We start from the raw sequence: 12,666 nt of genomic DNA, 5'->3' as shown, positions 1-12,666 counted from the left end.
TCTCATTAAATATGGCCTTTATTGTGTTAAGGCACGTTCTTTCTTTTTTTTTTTTCTTTTTTTTGCATTTTCACTCAATGGTACTCTTGAAGGGATACATTCCTTCTACATCTAATTTGCTGATTTTTTCATCATAAAAGGATGTTGAATTTTATCAAATGCTTTTTCTGTATCTAATGAGATGATCATATGTTTTTTTCATTCTATTAATGTGATGTATCACAATTATTGATTTGTGCATTTTGAACCATCCTTGCATTTCAGTGATTAAAAATATTTCTCAAAAGAAGACAAATGACCAACATCACTAGTCATTAGAGAAAAGCAAACTAAAGCCACAATGAGATATCATTTCTCATTTGTCTGAATATCTTTTATCAAGAAGATGAAAGATCAGTGTTACCAAGGATGTGGAGAAAAGGGAACCCTTGCACACCATTGGTAGGAATGTAAATTGGTACAGCCATTATGGAAAACAGTATAGAGATTCCTCAAAAAAACTACAAATATAATTACCATATGATCCAGCAATCCCACTTCTAGGTATTTACCCCAAACATCTGAAATGAGTTTGTTGAAGGGATGTCTGTAGTCTCATGTTTATTGCAGCATTATTCACAATAGCTAAGACATGAAATCAATTTAAGTGTTTAACAGATGAATAAAGAAATTGTGGTATATATACACAATAGAATACTATTCAGCCTTAAAAACAAAAGAGATTCTGATATTTGTGAAGAATTGGATGGAATTTTAGAACATTATGCTAAGTGAAATAACTAAGACCCAGAAAGACAAATACCATATGTTCTCACTTACATGTGGAATCTCAAACAATTGAACTTACAGAATCAGAGAGCAGAACAGTGGTTATAGAGGCTGGGGGTGTGGGGAATGGCCAAAGAATATAAAATCTCAGACTAGAAGAATGTTTCTTCTTTTTTTGAGTTCTTTGCACATCATGGTGAATACAGTCAAAAACAGAGTGTTGGACATTTCCAAATTTTAAGAGAGTAAATTTAAAATGTTCTCATTCAAAAAATGTTAAATATTTGAGGTGATGGATATGTTAACCAGCTTGATTTAATTATTCCACACTGCATTCATAGATTATAACTTTGCACTCTATAAATCTGTACAATTATAAATTGCCAGTTTATCATTATAAAAAGAAAAAAATACCTTCACAGCAAAATTCAGACTGGTATTTTACCAAATATCTGGGTAATGTGGCCTAGCCAAGATGACACATGAAGTTAACCATCGCAGGGTACAACTTTGTTCTTTTGCATGTGGTTATCCAGTTGCCCCAGGAACATTCTTTGAAGAGACTGTTCTTTCCTTATTGAATGATCTTGGTCCCCTTGTCAATAATCAGTTCACCATAGATGTTTGGGTTTATTTATGGCCTCTCAATTTTATTCCATTGGTCTATACGTCTATCTTTATGCCAGTACTGTAAGGTTTTGACTTGTAATAAGTTTTGAAATCAGGATGTATGAATCTTCCAACTTTGTTTTTGTTTTTCAATATTGCTTTGGCTACTTAGGGCCCACTGCAGTTCCATGTGAATTTTAGAACACCTTTTCCATTTCTGCAAAACAAAAAGGCCAGTGGAGTTTTGACAGTAATTGCATTGAATCTGTAGATCACTTTATGGAGTATTGCCATTCTAACTATATTAAGTCTTCCCATCCATGAACATGGAATGTCTTTCCGTTGAATTATGTCTTTAATTTTTTCAGCAATGTTTTTTAGTTTTCAGCATCCATGTCTTTCACCTTCTTGATTAAATTTATTCCTAGGCATTTTACTCTTTTGAATGTTATTGCAAATTTCTTATTTAAAATAACACCTAATTACATACAATGGAATATTATTCAGCCTTAAAAAGGAAGGAAATTCTGACACATGCTACAACATGGAGGAAGCTTGAAAACATTATGTGAAGTGAAATAAGACAGTCACAAGAGGGTAAATCCTACATATTAGCTTGGTGCAAAAGTAATTGCAACTTTTGCCATTAAAACCCTAAGAAAGGGTCAAAATGGTGAATTTTGTTATGTATATTTTACCACAATAAAGAAGAATGTTTATTGCCTTAATTTCTGTTTACAAAAGTTTTACCTATCATTTTAAGAAATGCTGTAAAATAGAGACATACTATTTAATAACAATTTTTGTACTTAATACACTGGGGATGTTTTTGCATAGCATTAGGAGATTTTCTCCGTCATTATTTAAATGGCTAGAGTATTGTTTTTACCCAATCCCTTAATTCTGGATATCCATCCCTTCTCAAATTTTTATGATTACAAGTAATACTTCAAGGATAATCTTTGTGGATATATATTTGTGCCCCATCAGATCAATGCAACAAAATTCTGCAAAAGTCCACTGTGCTAGGACATGCCAGGCACTCAGGGTGCATCAGTGAATAAGAGTTATGGTCTAGTGGGGGAGACACAAAAATAACAGAAATTCCATTTATATGAATAACCCAAATAGGCAAATCTATAGAAACAGAAAATAGGTTTGTGGTTCCCCAGGGTTACGGGGCAGGATGAAGGAGATCGGGGGTGGAGGTGGCTGCTCAGGAGTAAGAGACATCTTTGTGAGTAATGAAAATGTCATGAAATTTGTGGTGATGGCTGCACAACTCTGAATGTACCAAAAATGACTGTGCGCTTTAGATGGGTGACTCATAGGGTAATGAATTTTATCTCAATAACATGGAAAAATAAATAACAGAGTAAGTCACGCAACATGCTGGTGGGAGATGGGCTTGGGTGAGCGGTGCAGTGGTGGGGACATCGCAGAGGGAGGGACAGCAGGGAGGAGGGGACAGTACAGAGGAGGGGACAGCACAGAGGAGGGGACATCATAGAGCAGGAGATAGCATGGAGGAGGGGACAGTGCAGAGGAGCACGGGGGAGAGGACATTGAAGAGGAAGGGACAGCATGGAGGAGGGGACATCATAGAGGAGGAGATAGCATGGAGAATGGGACAGCATAGGGGAGGGGACAGCATGGAGAATAGGACATCACAGAGGATGGGACAGCATGGAGGAGGGAACAGCATGGAGGAGGGGAGAGCATGGAGGAGGGGACAGCATAGAGGAGGAGACAGTACGGAGAATAGGACATCACAGAGGATGGGACAGCATGGAGGAGGGAACAGCATAGAGGAGGGGACAGCATGGAGAATAGGACATCACAGAGGATGGGACAGCATGGAGGAGGGGACAGCATAGAGGAGGGGACAGCATAGAGGAGGGGATGGTGCAGTGGAGGGGACGGTTCAGTGGAGGGGACGGTGCAGTGGAGGGGACAGCACGGTGGAGAGGACGGAATGGCCAAGAGAACACTGGAGCAGAGGGGACAGCGTGGAGGAGGAAACATCATGGAAAAGGGGACAGTGCAGTGGAGGGGACAGTGAGGCAGTAGGGATAGGACAGCCAAAGGGACCCTGGAGCGAAGGGGACAGCGTGGTGGAGATCAGGGCAGCGGGTGCATGGGGACTGGGGAGAGGCTGGGTGTGGGCGCAGGTGGATCACAGTGGGAGCTCCGGCAAGGGTCTGAGCAGGGCCGAGATGACACCTTGTTTTGACACAGGTGGATGGGTGAGGGCCCCTGAAGAGGATCTGGCAACTATCTCGCAGGCCATGTGGGCGGTGGCTCCTGGACATGTTCTGGGATGGGCTGGAAGGAGGGGGCTGGGGAGGAAGAGAGGGGTAGAGGAGAGGGGTCTGGGTTCTGCACAGTTCCGGTCTGGGAAGCACCCAAAGCAGAGCTGCGAGTGTAGACCAGCGGGCGGGCGAAGTCGCAGCGAGGGGAGCAGCCAGCTCTATGCTGATGGGACTGAGAAGTGACCACTGGGTCTAGAGGTTTTATTTCATTTTTTCCTTTAAAGGAACTGTTTTAAGGCCGGGGCTGGGCACGGTAGCTCACGCCTGTAATCCTAGCACTTTAAGAGGCCAAGGCAGTCAGATTGCTAGAGCCCAGGAACTCGACATGAGCCTGGACAACACAGCAAGACCCTGTCTTTATTTTTTAATTTAAAAAAATAAATAAAATTAAAAAAAAAAAAGAAAAGAAACTGTTTTAAGATAAATCCCCAAAAGTAAAACCAGTTTGTCGAAGAGTCTGAGCCTCGTGGAAACACTCTCCCCAGGATGCTTGTCTCCACCAGCAGAAGGGACTGACTGGATGCAGGTCTTAGGGAGGGGACAGGCCGAGGAGTTCAGGGCAAGTGGGGCCCCTCCCCTGCGGCTCAGAGCAAGTCCCTACAGGGATGACCCCCAGTTTTTGTCCTCACTGCCTGGTAAGGCCAGATCCTGCCAGGCTGGGGACACCCTAAACAGGGGGCGGGGGCAGGGTCCCACCCAGCCCTCGCCTCCACCTCCCTGTGCCAACCTGAAGGCCTCAGTTTACCATTGCCTCTGCCCCAGGCAGGCCTCCTCTGCCGGCCACAGAGCTAGACTTTTCTGCTTTCTTGTGTCACAGGTGAATAGCAGGCTCTGACCCTTGGCTGGGCTTGATTCTGCCACCTCCAGCTGTTGACCCCCAGCAGAGCCTTTGCCACCGGAAGCCGCTCAGAAGGGGGCGGGAGCCTGGCCCGCAGCTCGTGCTTGGTAAATGTGGCATCACAGCTCTGTGACACTGTGTACTGGAGAAGGGACTGGGGCTCCTGGGCAGCAGCAGAGTCACAGGCAGAGCCACAGAGGAGCTCCACCCTCAGCTCCTGCCCCGCTCAGTGCCCCGCCTCCCTCTGCTCTCAGTGTTCCCTGGGGGCCACCTGGGGGCCCGGCATGCCCACTTCACAGAGGCAGGATCCTGCGAGGGTGTGGGCCCAGGAATGCAGGCTACAGGGGTCTTCATTTCTGCAGAAGTTCCTGTGGCCCCTGGTCCTTGCTTGAGCCCTGGCCACGCCCCTGAGCACACACCACTGCACCAACGTGCCCCCCTCCCGCCACCTGCACAGCTCCCACCTCTGGGCCAGCTGCCCTGGTGAGCCTCTCCCTCACACCTCCAGCTCCTGTCCACCCCATGGGGTCCCTGCACTGAGTTCCCCTTCCAGCATCCAGAACATTCCACAGCACTGTGGTCAGCCCCCTGTCCATCTCCCTGCTACAAGCATAGGGTGAGGTATGCAGCAGGCACTCAATACTTGCTCGCTGAGTGAACACAAGAAGGAGCAGGTTCTGAGCCCCACCCAGGGCAGCTGTGGCTTCTGCCTGTCCGGCTCAAAGCGGTTGCTGTGGACGAGGAAGAAGACCGGGACCCACTGGTGGTGCAGGACCCACTGCTGGTGCAGGACTGCAGGCCCCGGTGAGCATCCCAGAGGGGCGGCCTTAGGAACAGCTGCCTGCTCGGCACTCTCCCGCTCAGCACTCACTTGCCCTGCTGGAGGTTCGCCGCACAGAGGGGTTGCAGTGGCAGCCTGGTGCACCCCACGGTTCCTCGTATCCGCAGCCTGGCTCTGCGGCTAGATGCCTGCCTCTGGGGAGCTCACAGCTGGCCACCCCCCTGGACAGGCCTGCTCCCTGGACTCCGGCTTTGGGCTGCTGTGCCTGCTCATCCTTCCTCCCTCCTTCACTTCCTGGGGGTCCCTCACTCCCTTTCCAGGCTCTCCCTCTGTCCTGAGCTGGAGAGGACCCCACGCCAGTGCCTCCAGGAGGGGACCCATGGGACAAAGCCTCTGCCAACAGGAGCCCCAGCCTCCCTCCCCCACCTCCCTCCCTCAGCCTCCCGACAAGCACTGGCCTCCCTTGCTGCCCTTCCCTGACCCCCCACACTCCCGCACCTCCCTCCTCCAGCTGCCCCCTTACTCCCCCAACCTCCCTTCCCTGGCCTCCCCTCTCCAGTCCCCCACCCCCCGCCTCCCCTTGCCTCCCAGGATGAGAGCTCAGGACAGAAGGAGGAGCAAAGGTTTGGCCACCGGCAGGTGGACTGAGGTTGGCAAACAGGACACAGATGATACTGGCGGGAAGTGGCTGCTGTTCTGTGGTCGCCTGTACTCGGGCAAACGCGGGCAGCAGACTCAGTGTGAAAGTCCAGAAACACAGTGTGCCTGGGGTGTGGCCTGTGGGGAGGGTCACCTGGGGTCATCTGCATACACCAGGCCCGACCTTTAAGAGGAAGTCCAGCCAGGGCTTCAGCAGTGCGTTGACACGGGCATGAGTGGGCGTGAATGGGCGGGTGGCTTGGTGCCACACCTCAAAGCACTCACAGAGAACTTTTTACCAGGACAGCAGAGCTGTTCATTTGCTGTGAGTGCCCCTGGGACAAGGAGACACCTGTGCCCGAGGGAAAGGCTCACCGCGCCCTGCGCCCTGGCGGAAACAAGGCCGGCTCACAGGATCCTTGCTGTTCTGTTTTTTAAACAAAGAGAAGAATAAGGACCAAAATTGCCTGTCATTTTCTTCAATGTGAGTTTGGCCACAGAGAGACACTTGTCTAGTAAAGAAAAACAATGTCACCAAATCCCGTGGCCCATGGGAAGGGGTGCTCTGTAGTAGCTTCCAGGGAGCCTCTCCCTGCCAGGACACTTCCCTTCAAGCCACCTTGGAGGCCACTGGGGACACCCCGCCCTCCAGCCTTGAGGTCTTCAGGTGAAGGGAAGTGCCCCGACTCTAACGGGAGGAGGATATCCGAGCCTGCCTCCGAGCCTCCCTGTGGCGCAATGTGAGGCTCACTCTCTCTGGTTTGCTAACTTTGAAAGATGCAGCCTCTGTGAGGACAGGTGAAGAACAGGGCAGGAAACAGGCCAGGCCCTGAGCTATGGGAGGGGACTCTGGGGAGCCAGGGCCCGGCAGGTAGAGACCACGCTGGAGCCCTCCCTGAGGAGGCGGCGCCCAGGACCTAGGCGAGTGGGCGGCCTGGCCCAGGGGAGTCCAGACTGGCCCCGGCAGCAGCCCCCATGGCTCCCCGCTCCAACAAGGGGTGTTCGGCACAACCCGGGGTTAAGCACCTCTGTCCCCTACAGCCCCGCCGCCGGCCCCAGCCCACTGCACTGCCACCGCCCCACATGCTCCCACCTCTGCACCCCCATTTCCCAGCCCACTGCACTGCCACCGCCCCGCACGCTCCCACCTCTGCACCCTCATTTCCCACAGGAGAGGTATCCATGTTCAACCCCAGCATGCTGCCACGTGTGCCTGTGCCCCGGGGTTCCCTGGGGGTCCTCAGCACGGCCTGAGCCTGGGCCAGTCCTGGCCTCTGTGCCCACCACACACTCCCTGACCACTTCACTGACATCCACATCTCCACAGGGCATCTCTCTTGAGGGATCCCCATTCCCTACTCTGCCCAGTCCCACACCTGCAGGCCGCTGCCCACTGGACCCTCCCCCCTCCCCTCCAGCTACAAGCTCCATTAAGCTCTCTGTGGCCCACTCACTGCCCCCATGACCACCCGCCTGGCAGGGGCATGGGGAATCCCCGTCTAGAGTCAGGGTGTGGCTGAGCAGCGTGGGCCAAGCCCCAGAACCCCTGGGTTCTGACCTTGGCCCCAAGCAGCTCAGAGACGCTGAGCGGGTGACGTCATGTATCCTGCCTCGGTGGGTTTCAGGCCTGAGCTTCCATGTGCTGTTTTCACGTCCTTGAGCCCCACAGGGCCCTACAGGCTGCCTTGAGTTCTCTGCTCTCCCAGATGGGCCCCGCTGGCAAGAAAGGCTCCACACCGGTACCCCACAGCCAGACCGACGGCCCCCACCTGCCCTTCAACCCAATGAGCTTCACCCCCCTGCCAGCCCCCAAATCATTCAAACAAGCCAATCACATCCTCCTGAGGGACCGGGGGCACCTCGTCCTCTTGTTACCACCAAGTCTGCCTCCCACAGCCCCTGCAAGGCCACTCTGTTCCGAGCATGGCCCCTGTGGGACCCTCATGGTCTCCTGTGACTAACGAGCTCACATGTCGATCTCACCTGTCCAGTGCCAGGTGCCAGGTGTTACGCCACCTCGCCCTATCTAGGGTGACAGAGCCTCCCTCACCAGCAAGGTGAACAGACGGCACTCAGGACACGTGGTCCCTGGTCTGCTGAGGGCCAAAAGCAGGCCTGCCTGGTGACTGACCTGGGGCAGCCGAGCGGCCACTGTGCGGTAGAGGCGCCATGGAACAGCACCCACACGGGACCTGGCACCGTCAGCCCTGCCCGTCCCACAGGTTTCTGCAGAGGGCCTGGGCACAGGAGGCACTCACCACACGATGGCCAGTCTGGGGATGCTGAACATGAGGGCAGGCTCGTAGTCATCAATCATGTCCTGGGTCAGGTACCCGAAGTCGAGGGCCCTGTCCGGAGAGAGGGACAGTGAGAAGCGTGAGGGCTGGTCCACCGAAGCCACAGGTCAGACCCCAGCAGGGACGGGCAGTGCGCTCAGTCTGCACCTGCGGTCACGTGCGGTGGCCGTGCGGTGGCCACATCAAGAGGTGACACATGCCACCCCCAGTCCTCATATGTGCAAGGGGCTGGGGCTGCAGGAAAAGGCCACGCACTTCCCTGAATGCCCTGGCAGGCGGCTCCAGCTTGACCTTCCCATCTGCCAGTCCCCACCTCTGCCCCAGGAGGCAGGGGCAGGGAGGATGTGTGAGGACAGCTATGATGCCCAGCAAAGAGGGTAAGGCAACCCAGAGGACAGCTCTGCTCAGCCAGGAAACCAAAACAAGTCCAGTGTCAAGAATGAATACAGAACAAAAATACTACCCCAAACAATTCAACACTTCCCTGAGAAACCAGCTTTATTTCTCCCCCCCGGGGCCTGCAGAGGGCTTTTCTTGCACCTTGTGAGCAGGCCTGCTGGCATTGCAACTTTTCAAAATAAAAGGAATTTCCTGTCATCTTATTTTCTAATAATTTGAAATATCTCTCAAAGCATAAATAGTAAAAATTTGCTTTTTAAAAATAACAAACATACAATGTGATATTAGTCAATTTCAAATCTTCCAAACACCATAGTACCACTCGAACAAGAGAAACAGTAAGGTTACATCTTAGCCCCAAAGTCCATTGAGAAAACCAGACTCCAAATTACTGTACAAAGCCTGATAAGAATATTGATGGCTTCCCCCTGCCCCCACCCCCCCAAAAAAAGAAAAAAAGAAACCTTTGTTCAGCAGACTTAAAACCCAGCAACAACCCAATCCTGGCCTGGGGAGGTGAGGAGTGAGGATGTGAGGACTGAGGAGGTGAGGAGTGAGAACGTGAGGAGTAAGGAGCTGAGGAGTGAGGAGGTGAGGAGTAAGGTGTTGAGGACTGACAAGGTGAGGAGTGAGGAGGTGAGGAGTGAGGAGGTAAGGAGGTGAGGAGTGAGGACGGACACGAGGACTGAGGATGTGAGGATTGAGGAGGTGAGGAGGTGAGGGATGAGGAGTGAGAAGGTGAGGAGTCAGGAGGTAAGGAATGAGGAGTGAGGAGTGAGGAGGTGGGTAGTGAAGAGGTGAGGAGTGAGGAGGTGTGTAGGTGAGGAGTTAGGAGGTGAGGAGCGAGGAGGTGAGGAGGTGAGGAGTGAGGGGGTGAGGAAGGCGACAAGGTTTGGATGTCCAACCCATCATGCCTGAGACTTCCAGCTTTTGTCCTCTGACACGTGACTTCACCTGCAGGATCTGCCCTTCTGGCCGACAGAAAAGTGACCATGGGGCGGTGGAAGGGGGCCAGGCAGAGGTGAAGGCAGGGGCAGCCTCTACCCTCTGCCCACCTGTGAGGAGAAGCCGGATGTCATGTGGGAAGACATGGCTAGTGTCTTCCGTCTGGGGCACTCCCAAGACACAGCAGGTTCCCCCAGAGCTGCCCACTACCCCAGGCCTGGAGCGAGGCAGGGACTCCGCAGATGCTGCCCCCAGCCCCGAAGCATCCCTGTCCTCACCTCTCTACCGTCTCGCAGAAGAGCACGATGACCTCCTGCTGCACATAGTACTCCCTGGGGGACTTCACGGGCACCATGGCCGAGACGTAGCTGCAAACACAGGGAGACCTGTTAGGCCACACCTGGGCCGGGGCGGGGCCTCTCCAAAACAGAGGGTGGGGCATCTTCAATTAAAACTGCAATAGTGGGCAAGGTGGGGGCGGGGGGCCCTCACACCTGTAATTCTAGCACTTTGGGAGTCTGTGGTGGGAGGATTGCTTGAGCCCAGGAGTTCGAGGCAACACAGCAAGACCTCATCTCTACAAAAAAGGAAAAAGTCGGGTGTGGTGGTGGCATGCACCTATAGTCTCTGCTACTTGGGAGGCTGAGGTGGGAGGATCACTTGCACCCAGGAGTTGGAGGCTGCAGTGAACAGTGATGGTGCCACTGCACTCCAGGCTGGGTGACAAAACAAGAACTTGTCTCTTAAAATACACACACGCACACACACACACACACACACACACACACACACACACACACACCCCCTACACCACCACCCCATTTCAGCAGTTTCATAGTACACAGTTCCTGCCAGCCAGGCCTACTACAGGCCTTCCCTTGAAACCCCAGCCCTGTCCATGGGGGACGGTTGTGCCAGCTCCCAGGGCTCACCCTGGAGCCTGACCACCCTGGACACAGTGCTGCCCATGTGCAGGACCATCCCCCACCTTGGCACCAGCCTTAATGGGCGAGAGAGAAATGAATGAATGTATGCATGGGTGGGTGAACAATCCACAGCCCCACGTGGACCTCCACAGCCATGGAAGCCAGCCCAGGCTGGGCACAGCAGCTTGCAGGAGGCCTGCGAGTGGCTGTGAGAGGTGATGGTTTGTTCAACCCTTCCCCAGATGAGAGCACTTTCTTTTCTTCTAAATCACTAACTCTAGGCCAGGGGCGGTATCTCATGCCTGTAATCCCAGCACTTTGGGAGGCCAAGGCCAGCAGATCATTTGAGGTCAGTCGTTCAAGACCAGCCTGGCCAACATGGTAAAACCCTGTCTCTACTAAAAACACACAAAAATTAGCTGGGCGTGGTGGTGGCCACCTGTAATCCCAGCTACTTGGGAGGCCGAGGCAGGAGAATGGCTTGAACTCAGGAGGCGGAGGTTGTGGTGAGCTGAGATCACGCCACTGTACTCCAGCCTGGGCAACAGAGTGAGACTCCCTCTCAGAAAATACATAAATAAATAAATAAATCACTAACTCTAATTTTTTCTTATGAAAACTGATTTAGAAAATCTGGGGAAGATAAGAAAATAAAACTCGACTCTCCATGCTCTCACCTCCTGGAGAGGACTGCCCTTAATGCATTGGTTGATCTCCTTCTAGGGGCCAGTAGATTACAAGATGAAACGTTTTTACTAATTGGAAACTCCACAGACACCATCTGCCTCCGTTTTTTGTTTTTTGTTGTTGTTGTTGTTGTTTTGAGATGGAGTCTCACTCTGTTGCCCAGGCTGGAATGCAGTGACTGGATCTCAGCTCACTGCACCCTCTGCCTCCCAGGTTCAAGCGATTCTCCTGCCTCAGCCTCCCGAGTAGCTGGGACTACAGGCGCCCACCACCACGCCTGGCTAATTTTTTGTATATTTTTTAGTAGAGATGGGGTTTCACCGTGTTAGCCAGGATGGTCTGGATCTTCTGACCTTGTGATCCGCCCACCTCGGCCTCCCAAAGAGCTGGGATTACAGGCGTGAGCCACAGCGTCCGACTTTTTTTTTTTTTTTTTTGTGCTCTTGTTGCCAAAGCTGGAGTGCAGTGGCACTATTTCGGCTCACTGCAACCCTCGCCTCCCGGGTTCAAGTGATTCTCCTGCCTCAGCCTCCCAAGTAGCTGGGATTACAAGTGTGTGCCACCATGCCCAGCTAATTTTTGTATTTGCAGTAGAGACGGGGTTTCACTTTGCTGGCCAGGCTGGTCTTGAACTCCTGACCTCAGGTGATCCGCCCGCCTCGGCTTTCCAAAGTGCCAGGATTACAAGTGTCAGCCACGGCACCGGCCTGGCTGCCTCCGTTTTCTTCTCACCTCCTGTGAGGTCTCATTCATTCCAGAGGCATCATTCATTCCTGGCCCCTTGGGCCTCTCCAAAGCCCTTCCCCTGGAGGCCCATGGCGGCCAGATCCCCACCTGTGTCCTCTATGCTCACCCCACTCCCTAGAAAGATGCCCCCCATCACCTCCACGCTGTGCTCTCCAGGGCCTAACTCCACCCACAGGCGGCCCTGAACCCGCCTGGCTCCTCCCTCTGCGGAATTTTCCAGCTTGAAGTATCAGGGTGAGCCCCGGAAGGCGGCACAACCGTCCCCGAGCTCATACAGCCAGGGCTGTGGACCCACAGCCGCAGTACCTGAGCTCGAACTCGGCGAACAGGACGTCGAAGTGCCTCAGCGCCTCCCTCATCTTCTCCGTGTAGGTGTTCAGGTCCCGCAGCGCCTGGTCGCGGAGGGCGCCCCGCACGTCCTCCAGGCTGCGCGTCAGCTCCTTGGCCAGCGGGCGCATGGCCATGCTCTCCAGCTCCCGGTTCATGATGATGGAGCCGGCGGCCAGGCACTGTGGGAGGGGACACGCTCAGGGAGGGGCCCGGGGCGGGGGCCAGGCTCTCAGGGGCCGCCGTCCCGGGCAACCTGACTGCGCACCTCGAGGCCCCTCTTCTCACCCTGGAGCACAGGCCGGCTCATGTTCCCGGTCCCCGCAGGAGGTTTTTCTTACATTCAGAGCAATCGTGAGGGCGATAACCAATGTCCCCCAACGTGACCCAC

General features: G+C 53.1%; 1 protein-coding gene across 3 annotated transcripts in view; it reads right to left on the bottom strand.

Moving 5' to 3' along the window:
- The window catches only part of ZFYVE28 (zinc finger, FYVE domain containing 28), a 151,145-nt gene that overhangs the window by 59,442 nt on the left and 79,037 nt on the right, over positions 1-12,666 (bottom strand). For 2 of the 3 annotated variants that reach the window (XM_011936754.1, XM_011936756.1), the window contains exons 4-6: positions 12,255-12,457; positions 9,867-9,956; positions 8,206-8,295 (exon numbers count right to left, since the gene is read on the bottom strand). In XM_011936754.1, coding sequence (XP_011792144.1) covers positions 8,206-8,295; positions 9,867-9,956; positions 12,255-12,457 — 383 coding nt within the window. The remainder of the gene's footprint in view (positions 1-8,205; positions 8,296-9,866; positions 9,957-12,254; positions 12,458-12,666) is intronic. The other variant, XM_011936755.1, reaches the window with a different exon arrangement.

The sequence above is a fragment of the Colobus angolensis genome, unplaced genomic scaffold (assembly GCF_000951035.1).
Source record: "Colobus angolensis palliatus isolate OR3802 unplaced genomic scaffold, Cang.pa_1.0 Scaffold157, whole genome shotgun sequence".
Classification (NCBI taxonomy): Eukaryota; Metazoa; Chordata; class Mammalia; order Primates; family Cercopithecidae; genus Colobus; species Colobus angolensis.
Note: the sequence above shows the minus strand (reverse complement) of the source record. Positions and strands in the feature narration are given on the sequence as shown.